Consider the following 17,524-nt stretch of genomic DNA (forward strand, 5'->3'; position numbering starts at 1 on the left):
CAGCTGCGTTGCTTCGGTATAAGTAAGTACGCTTGAACAATTACTTACTCCAAAGTCTGCAGTTGGCCCCGTAGCGCCCAAGAAAAAAAAAGTCATATTTTGACATTTTTTTCTTTCTAAAAAAGTGTGGTACGACCAGCATAGAATATTTAGCTGTACAATTTGTTGCAAATTTGCAACATTGGATTATAGAGGGTCAGGTAAAAGTTTTTTTTTTATTTTTTACACAAATATTCAATCTATTTCCTCAAAATCATGTACTTCCCACAATTTTTGTTGCATATATGCAGTATAGGACGCTACGGGGATAAATTAAGCAGTTAATAATGTTTCTTCCTAGGCATTTTCTAACTCTCGAACTTTCAAGTCGAAATTAATTCCGCTTTGTTTTGAAGCTTTCTCAAAGGGATGCGTCCACTACCGAGGTCCTCATCCTGAGGATTGTCTCTTAAGCGTGTGGAAAAAAGTGGGTTGTGTGTCTGCTGGTTATAATAACCCGTACAACCTATCAGGATTGATGAAAGCAAAACTCAACAAATGGAACTTAGTGTAAGTGTTCTGCGTCAAATAGTTAGTTTAGATCACTATGTTTGAATGGCATTGGTTGCTTGCAGATGCGAAAACTACATCTTTAGTAACGAATTAAATTGATTGCAATTTGTTTCACTGCTAAACTAACTCAATAAAAGGCAGTAATGAAAGTTTAATTTTTATGACAGTTTTTGAAATATCACATTAATTTTTTTGATTCGTCACAATCTCGTTATTAATTATCTAGTCTATCTTACCGTCAATAAAGAGTTTTTCAAAATTTGAATCTGATATTGAATATACTTTTCTGACTACTGCAAATTGCAATATATTGGTTTGCAGGCGTGTTGAAGATTATTTGCGTAATTACACCAAAATGGCAATTTTTCCATTTCTTGACAAACAAGCACAATTGGACTGTTTCGGAATTGGTAAGCGGTCATAGTTTCTTAGTAAATCAGTACTTTTAACAAGGACTTCAAGTATGCAGACGTTGGATTATTGAAGTATCTTGTTATGGATTGTTCGCTTTCAATGTTGTTTACTCCGTCAGGTATGGTAGTTTGGTTTTGAATCTTTATCCTCGGTCTGACAAATCCTTTGATAAGTTATTCCTGGTAGTTTCGCATACTTGTAGAGGCTTTTGACGCAGGTCTGGTTACCGAGATTGGCAGAGTAAAGTTTTTCGATTGTTGAAGTATTGTTGCCGGGAAATTATTCCATCCACTAGTTGCCGCTGGATAGAGAGCAGCCCTTGAAATACGTTGCTCAAGCGCACACCTGGAGAGCCGAACCAGCGCCGCTTGATCTTGAGTCGGGCGAGTAACCACAAAGCTAACGGGGCGAACATATGTTACAGCTGTTAAAAATCTCACAAATGTTACAGCTGTTTCAAAACTCTTGAGTCAGTGATAGGAATTTAGTTGTAATTTTCAGCTTGCGAATATACAAATTAGCAACTTGCTTGCTAACCGCTCGTCCATTGAAACATTGGTTCAGGTACAAGAGTTACTACGTCTGAATTTCAAGACCTTCGTATGATGATTATTCAATTGATAAAAAGTAACTATTTTGCTTGAGTTGAAGAATCCTCATGTGTCGTTTTACGGCACATATAGTCAATGTCATCATCACGAAACTGTAGCAATTAACTGTTTGGGGGACTTTATGAATTTTGTCGAGAAGTAACCATGCAGCTTTCACAGAACCGTTTGTTTCAGCCTTTCCACCTGATTGCGACTTCTATCGAGGCCCACACTCCGTCGATTGCATGTTGAACATATGGACGAGTGTAGGCTGCTTGAAGGAAGGCTGGGAGAGTCCGAAAAACATAACTTCAAGAAAGTTTAACATTCTTACTCGTCTCAACCTTGCGTATGTCCTGCTCTGTTTCATAGGTTTTTCTATGAATTTTTATAAATATAATGCAACATTAAAAGCCAATAGTTGAGGTTTGGAAGTGGTTAAACAGAAATATATTGAAGCCTTAAAATATTGCAAATCGACACAAAATTTGTTGCCTTGACTTTTTTTTGTCGAAAATATTTTTTTCAATTTTCAAACAGCCTTGATCTTCTCACCTCTTTGGGAAACAGACAACATGCTACTGTCATTTTTAAAATGTTTAACTTTACCCAACCTAGAATCAAACCGGCGCCCATCAGAAGAAGAGACGTTGTTACTTTTAAGTCGGCCATAGAGCCGTGTGTATTTAATAGATAAAGTGCTCAGTTGCTCATCTTGTACATCAAACTGAATAGCTTCCATTGTGTGGTTGTAGTTGAGATTGTCTTACCGTACCCTTTGTTTTACTGTAGACATACACGATATTAATGCATCTGGGATTTGAAAAACCACAAATCAACTTATAAGAATAATTCTTCCTATTGCAAATTACTACCCATAACGTAATTTACACTCTTAGCCATTTTATGTTCTCTTTTTGTTTGATAGAACACTGAAAAGCTATTACGTCAACTACACAAAGGAATCCAGAGAATTGTGTAGACAAGCTCAACTTGATTGCTACGGAATGAGTAAGTTTAATTTTTAACTTTGGTTCAGGTTAGTTTGTAAAGTTTAGCGTTCAGTATTGTTTCGACTACAAAAAGGTCTATTTAATCTGGCATTGATTACTGAAGCTTTTTAAAGCCACAGCGAGACGGCTGGGCAGTTTTATCTATCTTTTATGACATCGAGCTTGTCCAATGTCCAGGCAAACGTCAATAACCTAGAGAGGTGTGAAGATAGACCTCTGCTATCTGATCTTTAATAATAAAAATGTATCGTAAGCTTTCTTGCCATGTAGATTGGAGATGTTAATGGCAAAAAACAAATTAAACACTAAATTTTCAGCCTACCCTTTCGGTTGCATATATTATCGTGGCCCCCACCCAATGCCCTGTCTGAGAGCGATATGGCAAAAAGGGGGTTGCGTTCTTGAAGGGTGGCGTCACCCAAACAATATATCATCGAGAGAAATGGCACAGCTGAATCGGCTCAATTTGCGGTGAGTTTTGTGATATCTTGTTAGGTTGACTTGCTTAACATCACTTTATGATTACGCCTTCAATGTAGAGTTTAAAGTTAAACAAAGCAAAGTGTGCTTAGTATCATAAGCGTATATAACACTATAGTGCATTATATTGTATGCGACTATGCGAGGTATTATTTTTTCAAACTTTTTATAACATTACTGTACTATAGCCCTGCCATATGTCCGTTAACCCAATTTATCAATTTGTTCTATGTTTAGCTGCAGGATGGTGGGGTGTCTGAATTTGTCAATTTTCCCCTACAGTTGTGCTGTCCAGATGGAGGCTCTTTGTAGACAAGTTTCGTTTCTCATCTGCTTGGATGCAGATGTTACTCACAGGATGGGGCACGGGGAGTCACTTATCGTCCATCCCTGAGACTATGACTCCTGAAAAAATGGTGTTCCACAGGGATCGGTTCTGGCTCCACTTCTTTTCAACATCTATTCTACATCACGACCTGCCAACCTAAATCTTCGCAAAATACGCATATGCGGACGACTTGGCAATTCTCCACTCCACAAAGTTGTGGGAAAACCTAGAAGACACCTTGAGCCAGGACATAAAAACCCTCTCAGCTTATCTCCAGAACTGGCGGCTGAAACTCAACGGAACTAAAACTGTAGCAGCAGCTTTCCACCTACACAGTCGACAATCTGATCGCGAGCTACATGTCCAGAACAACGGAAAATCTCTGTTCTTCTACCCGAACCAAAATATTTTGGAGTGACATTAGACAGACCGTTTACGTACTGTGATGAACCCTAACAAAAACGCAAAGAGTTATTGAAAATAAAGCACATAACTGAGAATAGAATTAGGCATCTGACTAGGAACTAAACACTTGTACAACTGGTCGGGTTTGTAACGAACTGATTAGTCAACGCAAAAGGAACACAGACACAATACAGAGCGAGTAAAACAAACGTGTCAATCAACGAATACAAATGAACTCAGGCAAGTTTTAGGGCAATTCACAACACATACCGCCACCAATCCACCATTTGGTGTCACTTCGGAAGAAACTGACATCGCGCGCTGCTCAAGCGCCTGGCAGGCTCCAGCTGGGGAGCGAGGGCTGACACTTTGTGTATAGCAGCCTTAGCCCTTGTCTTATCTTCAGCTGAGTACTGTGCACCTGTTTGGTGCCGCAGTGCTCACTGCCACAACATCCACACTGCCATAAACAGCGCCCTGCTTGCAGTGACCGGACGCCTGCGTCCCGCACCATTGAATAATCTCCCAATTGTTGCTGGCATCCAACCTACTGAGATTTGTCACGAAGAAGCCACTTTGTCTCTCGGTCGACAGACATTGGAGCTCAACCATCTTCTTCACTCCAAGGTCTCTGCTTCTTCGAACGAGCACCTCCATCGACTGAAATCGACACCCATTCGTGCCAGCCGCTCAGTTTCTGATCAACGAAGCTGATGGACAAGACATCTCTGCGGCTAATTAGGCGGACCATAAATGGAATTTTGGATGGAATTCAAGTGCCACCAGACCCCATTCGATCACTACCACGCCGACACGTGCTCCATCGGTCTGACATTACAAAAACAGGCATGGGTGCACCTCAACCGTCTTCGTACGGGTGTCGGACTTTTCCACTCTTAAAACACATTATCAGCGACTGTACCATCTTCATTCTTCAACCTACCTAATAGAGTGGAAGATCTGCGCGTCTTGGATGATGAAACCAAAAACTGGCTGCTCTCTAACAGCCTTCCAGTGTAGTCCGGGAACATTGTGAATCTGGGGTGGTAAAATGATAGACTCTCTGCCCCAGAGGCACAAGTCACGACGACCAATTTGTTAATTCATTTCTCTTCAAAAACCCATTAATAACATCACATAGTCGACTAAAACTTTGAGCTACTTGACCCATTTACTTGGCTCTATTGTCATGATAAATTATCGTATAAAAACATTTCTAGAGAATTAGAGGAGCATTCCTCTAATATATCCGAGACTGCTCTCAATCCCAACGCACATGCCCAGGAAGAATGCTTTGGAATGAGTAAGCTCTTTTGTTTTTCATTAATTTAAAATTTCAAATAAATTCTATAGCAATCTAAAATAATTTTGTGCTAGCGTTTCATCTTGAATGTTTATTTTCTACAAACCATTAAAGTAGATGCTTGGAGCTATACCAAGTTTTGATAATGATAAGATCTTGAAAGAGAAAAAACGAAGAAGAGGTAAGGTAAAGGTGAGTCCCATCCTTGATCAAGCATTTGGGAATGAGAAGATAGTGTTCTCATTGTACTAAGCCTTCGGAACTAACGAGAGTAGAGTAGCCAGTTCCTTTCTCTCGACCGCCTTTCCTTCAGAAATTACATCTACCCAATTTTTTACACCCTGGGTAGAGGTGAGGGGTGTTGTTCAACAACAAGAAAGCCTGGAGTCGAACCAAGATTGCATGATTGGAAAGCGAGCGCCGCACATGGATGCAGCCTCACTAGAATATATCTTTAAAATAAAAGCAGTTGATGCAGATCTTCTGTTACGTCACAAAAGATTACAGGAGATTTAACGCTTGATTGTATCTAAACCTATAAAAGCGGAAAAATATTTCACCAATTTATAGGTGATGATTTTGCGAGTAGAATGCTACTCATAGCTCGAAGCTGCAGGGTTTTGTCTGACTCTCTTCAAGAGTGATGATTGTACAACTGATTGGCTTCTTTTTCAGAATTTCCTTCCGGTTGTGATTATTACAGAGGACCTCATGATATTGATTGCCTTATATCTATTTGGTTGAGTGTTGGCTGCGTTAAAGAAGGTTACGATTACCCGAACAACTATTCAAGGCCGAAACTCTTGTATATGAGAAGCTTGAATTTACGGTAACGTCTGGCCAAACTGAAGTCTTGCATTGATTTGCTTGTTGTTCCATGGAAGGAAAACGCAAAAATGATCTATTATTTACTGAATTTATGGCTTTAGTTTCAATAGATGGCAACGCTGGTCTGTTATGCCAGTTACGCAATGAAGCTGTTCGCTTTGTATCAGGGATCTCTGGCTTTGTATTTTGAAATGTCGTGGCCTACGTTTGTTTGAACCTATTGTAGTTTGGTAATTCCCATTGCGAAATTATTCCTATAAATTTATAAACGAACCGGTGATAATGCTTTTTTCAAGCAAATCAGATTAAATTTTTATTTTGAAAGCCTAACCTTTTTTTTATTGTTTATTTTTTATAAGTACTCATCATATGAAACAAGGCTTTGGAATCCTTACAAAGTTCTTCTTTTAAGCTGTCTAGGCATTCTTTCAAACTTTCTTGCTTGTTCAGACAAGTTAAGAGTCAAATGGATCATCTGAAGCAGAGGGCCTTGAGGAACGATCAGCATGCCCAACTATATTGCTTTGGAAGAAGTATGTCGTTGAAACATTAACTTTCCATGTCAAATAATTTGTGTATAACTGGTATTTTAAACATTGGCGTGGCAAAGTTTCCAAGAATGTTTGTACAAATTTTAGATGAAAAGTTAATACCTTTTTGTACTAAGATATGCAATATGCAATTATGCATGCTACAGTACATTATCACATGTTAATATTTCTTTTATAAATCTTAGTTTTTTTATTCGATTTTTGTTTTTGATATGAAGCACAAATGTGGTCTACAATTTTCAGTGTCAGCTAGGTCTAACTAACAATGTACGTTGTCGGGTTTATGGTTATAGTTTTTGGTTTGATACCAGCTTATAATACATGTGAGGATTTTAAGAAAGGTTTTAAATTGTTTGAGGCTCTTACTTACGTCTTTCCGCCGTTGAACAAGGAACATAAATAAATGAATGAAAGATTAAAAACATAATAATTGAGTTGAATGACATAGGAATTTCTAAACGTACCGATTGGCCAACTACCTGCCGAGAAAAAGTAATGCTAAATTAAAGTGTTGCCACGTTCATGCATGCCATTGTCTTGTTTGCTAAGACACAGCCGCGTGCTTTTGAAGGGTTTCGAACCAGCAACCTGTTAGTCAGACATTTTCTGCCTCATCAATGAATTTTGTTTAGAGTTTCCTAGCGGGTGCCGATACTATCGAGGTCCACATTCAAGGCAGTGCCTTTTACGTATCTGGTATAAAGTTGGCTGTGTGCGACTCGGATATAAAAATCCTGTCAATTTAAGCAGCTCCGAAATTGCTGGACTCAGCCGCTTGAATTTAGCGTGAGTTTTCTGCTTGTTGATCAAGAAAATCCTATTTCACATCGATTCAACGCCTGCAGCATTGGATCTACTGTATGTACTGTAGATGGCAGATTTGGTTGGTTTAGTTGTTAGTATGCATCGTAGTATGTAAAAAGGTTTTAAACAACAAGGTGTTGGATTTTATTAAGTAAATAATCACAGAACTTAAATAATTACAGTAGAATTTGCTATTAGTGGCACCTGAAGGGACCTTTAGACAAGCGTCACTACAGTAAAATGTCACTATAGTTTAAATCACTACAGCTGAATATTCCAGGAGTTTAATAACAGGATTTTGAAACAGATATCACAATTTTCTAATTCTATTGTATTTTGTTAGTCAGCCACCATTCTCTCTTCTGCTTTGAATATTGATACGTTTTGTTTGTTTTGAAACAATTTGTACTGCATTGATGTTGTAAACGTAAAGTAACGTAACAAGAGAGGCAATAACAATATCAGTAAATAGTGACACAATTTTTTTTTGCCAACGAAATCATCTGGGTCAAACAGGTTGTGTTGTAAAACATATATCATAGTGCGTGTTGTGAATCACAGGGGAGTGGAAGAAAAGATGAATAATTACACCATAGATGCCAGCACGCCAAACCTGGATGTACAGGCACAAAAAGACTGCTATGGAATGCGTAAGTGGTGAAAATGTCGAAGAATGTTACTTTTCCATTCCTCCTGCTTATTGTGTGTTTTCGGAAGTCATGATAACAATCTTTTTTTTTTTTTTTCATTTTCACTACATCAGCCGTAGTTAAATACTTTACTTGGCCAACTTACGTTTTTCTTGTATTTTAACTTCGAACTTAAGAAGTCGGTCTTAAACTTTGGAAATCGCTCATGCCAGGTCCCGATGGCTTCATCCAGTGCTGCTGAACCACGCATTCATTTTGCTGTCTGGTAGAGGGAGTGCTAAAATAACGTGATAATGTCCCTGCGCGTCAGATGTCGTTGCCATGCCCCACTTGTGCTTACTTAAATGGAAGCAACCAATTACTTTACGCTTTTGTGAATATTGTGCTCTTGCTATGTGCTGACGAAATACCTTTGCAGTGTTTCCGCCATCATGCAAATACTACAGAGGACCTCACCCAGCAGAATGTCAAAGATATATGTGGCTTAAAGTAGGCTGTCTGAAAGAAGGATATGAATATCCTTACAACATAACTCCTTCCAAAAACGACAGTCTAAATAAGTTAAATTTAAGGTAAGTTGGTTTCTACAGGTGACACTATTAAATTGTTAACCAGTTAAGTTTTTTAGTGGTCACATTGCATTAAAAACAATTTTAATCGACTGCGGCTAGTTTATCACGAACTGAGCAGGAAACGCTAAAAGCGTTCCAACTTCACTACTTCAACACTCTACAAGCTTGCAAAGCGTTACTGCTGGGCCAAAAAAACAAAAAACTGCGAAGACTCCAAATACTTCCTACACACAATTTCGACTCTACCAACCAATATAGCTCAGATACTAGTAAGGTACAAATAGCAGCCGCAGACTCAGTAACTTGGTGCATCTAGTGCTCGTTTTAGAGCAGAAAAGTCATGAGTTTGATACCCTATCGAGTCACCGTAAAGACGCCAAGAAAAAGCATTGAATTCTAATCTTCTCACCACTCAGCGTTGATAGAGTGAATTCAGAGGATTGGTATATAGTTATTGTATGGTCCGTTATATTGCTATGTACAAACCTAAGAACAGTGTACATCAGTGGTGAATCCAGCTATTGCAAAACACTTTATTTTAAAATAATTTTCGGCCGGTGATGCCCACCGACGTGGACTACGAAAGATCATTGCAAGTGTACGTAATGTAGACCAAAACGTTATTGGGACTTTTTTGCGATCTCGTTTGCGTTCTTAGCAGGTACAGCTGTCCATTCTACATTGTCTTTGCATGCAGGCAATTGTGGCATTACTACAACAACTTGACAATCCTGGCTCTTCGGCCAGATCCCCAGCTGTTGCTGTGGCAACTGATTCCAAAACCCCACGTTCCTGACAGGAATCCTCAGCTGGCTTGCTTTGGAATGGGTGAGAAAAGAATTTGTTTGAGAAGTTTTTGAAGAAGCGATAATTGATAAATTTTTTAAGCTTTTTTTATCTCATTCGATGCGGAAACGGCACCTCCCTCTGGCAGACAATCCTCTGTGAAGAGCTGCACTCAGTACTACAGTAGTGGATCTACTGCAAGTGGAATACAGATATTACTTTGACAGTACCTTGATAGGTAAATGTCTGCCGATAACACACCAGTCTTTTTTTACAAACACTGAAATATTTCAAAGAAACAAGCTTTAACCCGCCAGATAGACTTATGAAATAATAAAAGTCTAATTTAAAAAATGTAATATTTTGTGATTCTTGTGGCCTACTAACCTGTGCTACCATTTTCTGGGCAAGAAACCTGTCGCAGACTTGCAACGTTTGATGTCAAAACTGCTGCTGTTTTTTTTTGACTTAGTTATTGTTAAGGAAAACAAATCCAACCTTGATATTACGACGCCTACTTCGTTCCAGTGTTTCCAAAGGGATGCGAGTTTTACCGAGGCCCACACTCGGAGGAATGCTTTGAGTCAGCTTTTCTTAGAACAGCTTGTCGCACAGCCGGCCGGAAAAACCCTACCAAGTTGCCCGCCATTGAGAAGAGGCGACTGAGTGGATTAAATTTAAGGTAAGCTTTATTGAATTTTCTCTCTATTAAAACGTTAACAAACGTTACAGTCATGAAGGTTGCACTGGAAAAAGATTTCTAGATTTAGGTCTACTAAATAAAATAGAGAAAGAACAGTAAGTAAAATTATAGACACAATAACAAAAGATATGCATATTATAAAAGAAGATGTGATGAACATGTCCTGATTGGATAGGAAGATTTTTTGTGCCGATTCTTGATTAAGAACTAAAAAAAATTTCAAGCCGGCATAATTTAAAATTGCCATGACATTTCACACTAGAAGTACACTGAAGAATTTTCTTTATAGTTGTATGTAGTTTGTCAACACTCTGTGTCGTTTAGGAAAGAAAGTTAAAGAAGTGCAGCTAGGTGAAATCACATACAAAAAAGAAAAACAATCTTCATATATTTTCATACACAAGTTGTACAGAAAGTTAAACATTTTTACGGTGCTTTTTTAAATTGTGCCACCGCATTATTATGTCAACTCAACTTTTTTGATTTATCAAGTAAAAGCAGTTTGGTACTACGACAGTTTATCGAACGACAGTTTATCGAAACGACAGTTTATCGAACGACAATTACTCGAACCATGGTTAATCGAAACGACTGTTTATCGAAACGACTGTTCATCGAACGAAAATTAATCGAACGACTAACCCTAGATAAAACTTGTTTCGGGAGATTCGTCGTCCGATAAACTGTCGTTTCCATAAACAGTGAGTCGATGAACTGTCGTTTCGATAAACAGTCGGTTCGATTAACTGTCGTTTTGATGAATTGTCGTTCGATTAACTGTCTTTCGATAAACTGTCGTTCGATTAACTGTCGTTTGATAAACTGTCGTTCGATTAACTGTCGTTCGATGAATTATCTTTCGATAAACTGTCGTTCGATAAACTGTCTTTCGATAAACTGTCGTTCGATAAACTGTCGTTCGATTAACTGTCGTTCGATTACCGTAACTGTCTTTCGATAAACTATCGTTCGATTAACTGTCGTTCGATTAACTGTTGTTCGATTAACTATCGTTCGATTAACTGTCGTTCGATTAACTGTCGTTCGATAAACTGTCGTTCGATAAACTGTCTTTCGATTAACTGTCGTTCGATAAACTGTCGTTCGATTAACTGTCTTTCGATAAACTGTCGTTCGATAAACTGTCTTTCAATAAACTGTCGTTCGATTAACTGTCGTTCGATAAATTGTCTTTTGACAAATTGTCGCGTCACGAGCAGTTTGATATATGTGTTGTATAGACTTGTGCTTATTGGCTAAAATTTTTGATTAAATCGACGAAAGACAAGGAAACCAATCATTCGACATGTGAGTAAGTCTCTTGCCAAGACATAGTTCCGTGCTTTCAACAGGAGTCGAACCAACGCCTTCTTGTGAGACGTTTTCACCACTTTACCACGCAATTATTTACATTTGTATTTGGTGATTCTTGTCTTACAACTTTGGTAGAGAGGTGATTTTTTTTTATTCATAGACAAATAAAACCCAACAACCAGACGGCATTTAACATAACAACATAAAAATAAACTAAAATTACACACGTTTTCGGCCATACTCATGTTGGCTCTTCAAGTAACCAACCGACTGATGTTCTTCATAAATTAAAATTACAGAACTGATTTACATACACAAAAGTCGAAAAAAGAAACGCATCAGAATGAAACGGCAAGGCAGAGGAGAGGCAAAATCACATGACGCTTAATTGCCTAAGAAAAAACGCAAAGCAATGACCCAAAATTACGTGGATATTTAGCAGTAGGCGCCTGCGGCAAACTCCTGCCTATTAAAGCGAGGATTGCAAGAATTAATGCGCAAACAGCAAAGCTTCATGGACTTTAGTATCAAATTCGTTTAAGCATTTACGTACAATTCTATAAGACTCCAGGGATGGTTTATTGTTTGAACAAGTTTGGCAATCAAGTATATGATCTTTTATGGCACTTTTTCTGGAGTCAGTTAAATCCAAATGCTCCCTCACTCTTGTGGCCAAATGTCGCGTGGACAAACCAATGTACAGTCCGCGTCATGCGAACAAGTGAACTTGTACGCGACGTTTGAAGACAGAAAATAGGGAGTTTCAGATTTAACGTTTTGCCACTTGGCATGTGGTGTCGTTACAGTTATAGTGCAAAGTCAAATTTATCTTACAATTTTTGAAGCGGTTGCTGAATATGAGTTTAGTATCTGCGTTTTGGGTCCTTTACTTTTTGATGAGAGTTTCTTAGTTGTTGACAATTTGCATTGACTAATTTCATTCTTGTGTGGAAAGAGCGATCTGCTACTACAGCCTATAATATACGTCAGCTGAATACTCACTATTAAACCCATCTTTATGGGAAAAAACAAATTAACTATGGCTGTCAATTATTACTACACTTTATTGCTGAGAAACAGTTGATCTCATTATTTTGCTTATTATTTGTGCAGGGAATTGTTAAACTATACGTTTAGCATAGCAGAAAAGGCTATATTTCCGAAGGTGGACAAAGACGCTCAATTGGATTGCTTTGGCATAGGTAACCCACTTGAACACAAACATAATAAATTAGGCCACGAAGTTGTCGGTTATATCACATTGCGTAATTTCGCAAAATTCAAACTGTTCATAAAAATTTAAAGGCAAAGTTCTTCTGTTTGCAATATCTCATTTTGTTGCATTTGTTTTAACATCAAATGAGTAGGCTAAGCAGTAACGTGCAAGTGCTGTGGTATCGAACCAACAACCTCCGATGGTAACAGTCGATTTCACCACTCCGTACAAAGCACATCCAACAAAGCAGTAGGTCTATTGCAGTAATTTCAACTCCTGATGATGGTTTCTCTCATGCACGTTGTACTTTACTGTAGGTCTACAGGTGACAAAGCAGTGGCCAGGTGACAACAACAGTGGCCGAGTGGTTAGCGCGTTGGGCTCGCAGTCGAGAGCCTGCATGTTCGACTCCAGCCACCCGCACTTGCTGTTGTTTCTCTGGGCAAGAAACTTTACGATAATTGCCTCTACCCAATGATCGATTTCGAGTAATGGGTAGTACCAAATTTAAGTCATAAGTAGAGTAGACAACCGGAAACAGACATTGCAGTCGGCTGCAGCGTGGGTCAGGTGTACGTCGGAAGGCGTACGTACACCGATGCATAGCGCTCAGGTCCGCTTTCCCGCAATGCAGGATAAAGATAATAAAACAAACAAAACAAACGAAATGCAGTTTTCCTTTGAAATTGCAAACCCTAATAATACTTTGCACTGAGCTTTGCTTTTTAAAACTTCATTCCGTTACTTTTTCAATTCATTTTGATGAAAGCAACGAATTGAAATCTCACCTGAACATCAGTGTTTTGCTGGTGTTGTGTATAGCGCATTGTCTATGTTATTGCTATCCGGCTATGTACGTAATATAATTAAATGCAACATAATTAAAGTAAACCCAAACATTTTAGACACGTACTTGTGTCCTCCTACTTTAGATCTGCTATATACATAAATATGAGAATTAGAAGATAAATCAGACTATGCACTATAACTGTAATGACACTCCGGACTAAAAAGCACAAACTCAGCAAGTGATACAAGAATAATAATTTAGAGTAAATAACACGGCGGGAAACAGATCACATGTTATTGATTTCTTTTTGATCTGTTTCCCGCCGTGTTATTTTTTCTTAATTATTCTTGTATCACTTATTGAGTTTGTGCTTTTTAGTCCGGAGTGTCATTACAGTAATAGTGCATAGTCTGATTTATCTTCTAATTCTCATATTTATGTATATAGCAGATCTAAAGTAGGAGGACACAAGTACGTGTCTAAAATGTTTGGGTTTACTTTAATTATGTTGTATTTTTGTGTAAACACGAATGTTAAACCTGTTGAAGTTACTTGGTTTTTTATGCCTGTTGTACAACACAGCAAACTATCTACCAAAGCTTTGTAATGTAATTACTGTTCTAACTATAAAACGTTTAGAGTTTCCATTAAACTGCAAATACTTCCGCGGTCCTCATGACTTGGCTTGCATGAACACCATCTGGAAAAATGTCAGTTGTTTTGATGAAGGCACTGGCAGTCCACTTCGTTTGCCCCCTGCAAACCTCGCAAGACTCAGTGGAATGTTACTTGCGTGCGTACACAAAGTTATACATTTGAATAGTCTTATCTCAGTTTTGCTATTTGTTGTAATATAAACAGTTGAAGCAGCAAAGACATATCTTCTAATTCAATAGGCCTATTTTGGTTTTGGGAAGTAGGCCTACAGCCTGGTTCTAAGTTAAACTTTTCAGTACAATTATAAATTTTGAAAACTCCATTTATTCTTACGCCCGCTTTTAACATATAGTGGATACTAACGCAAAAGTCCCATACTCAATCACTGAGCTTTGGGGAATGAAAAGATAAGGTTCTCGTCATACTAGGCCTTCGGCACTAACCAGAGTAAGGTGTCCAGCTCCTTTCTCTTGGCTGTTTTTTCTTCAGCAACAATGCTCACTCAAGTTATTACACCCTGAGTAGAGGTGAGCGATGTTTATCAACAACCAGCTTAAGCCAGGTGTTGAACCTGGTTCGCATTATTGGAAAGTCGGCAGCTTATACGCTGCGTCATCCCAACCCCATCCTAACGTAAAGTATTGATCGCTTAAACAATACACTTCAAGAACAGCTCTTTATTCAGTGAGACCTTAGTAGATAGAATAATATTAATGAAAAAACACTCCAACAACCATACGGAAACTTCAAATTATCAGCATGGACAGTCGATAGTCTGTGACACGCATTAGTGGTGCGATACTGATGAGTTCAACCTAATGGGCGTAACACGAGTTTATCGCCCTTAATTTTTGCTACAATCGGCTGACGAAAAACAAAGGGAACGGACTTATGTCTGCGTTTTAAAGCTCCTACAAGTAAGTACTTTGCCTGGAAAACGCTTTCTCAATCCAAGAAAGCACATTGCCACAATCAATCATTTCCTTAACTGTAGGCCTATGTAGCGGCTGGCAAAAAAAATTGTCGTCATTTGGTGCAACATAGCAACATATTTAAACTGTCACTGAGGGTTGGATGCATCAAAAGAGGATCATTGAGAGATTAATAAGAGAACGATTTCAGTGTTTGTCCGCTTATGCACCAACCGTGATCCGCTGATTAGAACCGCCGATTACTGCTTCACAGATGAACTTCACACAGACCGATTCCGAATTAACTAATCTGATGTTTGGCTTAATCGGCCGCTTAAAATATCTGCTGTTGGTGCATCTACACTTAATCTAATAGAGAAATTTTCAAAAACGTTCTGAATCAGATGCCTTTGCCGCCAAGTGCTTATGTAGGAGGTTTGTAATCAGAAAGATAGTTTGGATGTGACTTGAAAGCTATTATCTTTTTTGGAAAGCATGAACAAGAGTAGAATGGCACGTTGTCTAAAAGCACAATGTTCAATTCAGTTGAGTTCAGTTGTTTTTTATTTCTGACCATCATATCAAAAACAATACACGTCAACATAGCAAAGGTCGAGAAAAAGGTAGAAGCGACAAAACGCGAACGTTAAAACGTGCTTGTGACCGAAGTAAGTTATTGAGTTGAAAAAGTTATTTTATTACAGGGACCTTCAAGCGTACATGCAGAATATCAGCAACAGAGCTGTAGGGCGAGACGCAACAGCCCAAATGCTGTGTTATGGGTTAGGTACGTTGGCTTGTGTGTTTATTGTTTTAGTTATTAGTTGTTCTTTTAAACTCTAATTTAAATGATCCAGACATAGTAGCGCTGTCAGAAAGCATATGTGTTTTAGCTAACTGAGCATAGTATTATGAGTTCATTTTCTCTTTAAAGAAGCATGATTTTTTTTATGTCCTGCTAGTTTATTCTTTTAAACAGTTTTAAAAATTTGTTGTGCACGTTTGGTAAACAATTGATCATGTTATACAGTAATTGTGGCCCCATGTAAAACTATTGTTTGGTTAAGTTGTAACATTTTTTTTCTACCTAAAGCTTCATTGAAAATCCACTCAACTGTTTTGTGTTCAGCCTATCCACCCAATTGCTTGTCGTTCAATCCGCCCTTGTCATTGGCTTGTTATACGTCAATATGGTTAAACATGGGCTGCAGGGAATCTGGTACAGACTTTCCTCCAAAGATCACGTTGGGGAAAGTTACTGCTTTATGGGGAGGGAGCAATTTAAGGTAGAAAGCGATGTTAAACTTGTCCAGCGCCGTTTTATGTTTTTATGGTTTGCTATTGAAACGCAAACAAATTTTTGTCTCGTTTTGATTTAGTGTCGTTGTGTGGTATTGATTGGAATGTAAAGAGATAAGTCTGTTCAATGAACACAAACGATTAGGCATAAAGCTGTGGATCCCAGTGTTTTTTAATGAATCCTGCTGATATTTAAGGTAAATTCTTGCTTAAAATATACAAATTTTAGTCTTTTCATTTTAATGCCTTTTCCTAAGATCAGAACATTCACGATTCCCTAAAAACTTTTTGCTACCCCCCTTATACCGTACATCCGCAACCCTCAAATTGAAAACCAGTGGTGTTTGATTTCTGTACCAATGAACACAAGGTCAAAATGCTTTCACAGTCATTTCAAAAAATAATTTGATGTAACTTTTTGTGATTTTTTTTATTTGCTTGCCTACTAAATTTAATGGGACCGTGATAAGCAGAGATTCGATGTGCGTTCAACTAGCCAGTTATCTAGAGTAGGGCCTACGAGTGTAGAACTGCCCCGCAAAACCTGCACGTTAAAAATCAAAACTCGATGATGATAAAGTACTGCGTACCTTGGAAATTTGAGTATTATGGAAAAAGCTTAAAATTGCTGGTCAGTTTCCTTAGATTTCTGTCCCTTTGAGGACCATTAATTTTCCCCAAAAAATATTTATGTAGAATTTGTTTGTTTACACTTCATATGTCATATAAACAACACCTACGCAAAAAAAAATTAAAAAAGGATGTCTATCCTAAAATTAAGCATAGATAATTAGATATCCAATACTAGGCTACATTAGGGTATCAGCAGTGGCAAATTTTCCCAGCGGTCCTCAAAGGGCACACTAAGCATATTAGCTCTCACTGTAATGCTAGAGAACAGTTTGATCTTAATTATATAAAGCCCATACCATTCGATGAACCTTGAGGAACCTTCTGCGCAGGGATACTATACGATTTATGCGAGCTTCGCCTTACCTTTCTGCGATAGGCGGTAGCGCAACAGACCAAGTGAGATGTTATGGAAAAGGTATTTAACGTGTTACCGTTTGCGTGTTTGTTGCGCATTTAATGTTAGAATCAACCTTTGATATACTAAACTGGTAGGCTATCCAAACAAACAATTATTTTAACGTTCAGTTCAGTAGGCCATAGCCGAAAGGCCTTAGACATTTCTCTCTTCTCAATAACGAATGAAACCAAGAGCTATAGCCGAAGGGGTGCCACTCCGCAATCGAGGGCACGCCTTTAAGTGTCTTGCCAAAGACACATCCACATGCTCTTGAGCGGTGTCGAACCGGCATCCTTTCGAACGTCGAACCATGGCTCTTACCACTCGG

The 17,524-nt window shown here is 38.4% G+C and overlaps 1 protein-coding gene across 1 annotated transcript in view; it reads left to right on the forward strand.

Moving 5' to 3' along the window:
• The window catches only part of LOC145786265 (uncharacterized), a 76,150-nt gene that overhangs the window by 35,241 nt on the left and 23,385 nt on the right, over positions 1–17,524 (forward strand). Inside the window, exons 27-44 of the mRNA XM_082597906.1 lie at positions 396–549; positions 874–962; positions 1,752–1,905; positions 2,485–2,567; positions 2,887–3,040; positions 5,003–5,085; positions 5,761–5,914; positions 6,364–6,446; positions 7,097–7,250; positions 7,830–7,918; positions 8,337–8,490; positions 9,188–9,318; positions 9,805–9,958; positions 12,407–12,495; positions 13,939–14,092; positions 15,572–15,654; positions 15,997–16,153; positions 17,129–17,214. Coding sequence (XP_082454032.1) covers positions 396–549; positions 874–962; positions 1,752–1,905; positions 2,485–2,567; positions 2,887–3,040; positions 5,003–5,085; positions 5,761–5,914; positions 6,364–6,446; positions 7,097–7,250; positions 7,830–7,918; positions 8,337–8,490; positions 9,188–9,318; positions 9,805–9,958; positions 12,407–12,495; positions 13,939–14,092; positions 15,572–15,654; positions 15,997–16,153; positions 17,129–17,214 — 2,205 coding nt within the window. The remainder of the gene's footprint in view (positions 1–395; positions 550–873; positions 963–1,751; positions 1,906–2,484; positions 2,568–2,886; positions 3,041–5,002; positions 5,086–5,760; positions 5,915–6,363; positions 6,447–7,096; positions 7,251–7,829; positions 7,919–8,336; positions 8,491–9,187; positions 9,319–9,804; positions 9,959–12,406; positions 12,496–13,938; positions 14,093–15,571; positions 15,655–15,996; positions 16,154–17,128; positions 17,215–17,524) is intronic.

Source organism: Aplidium turbinatum, chromosome 17 (genome assembly GCF_918807975.1).
Source record: "Aplidium turbinatum chromosome 17, kaAplTurb1.1, whole genome shotgun sequence".
In the NCBI taxonomy this organism is placed as follows: domain Eukaryota; kingdom Metazoa; phylum Chordata; class Ascidiacea; order Aplousobranchia; family Polyclinidae; genus Aplidium; species Aplidium turbinatum.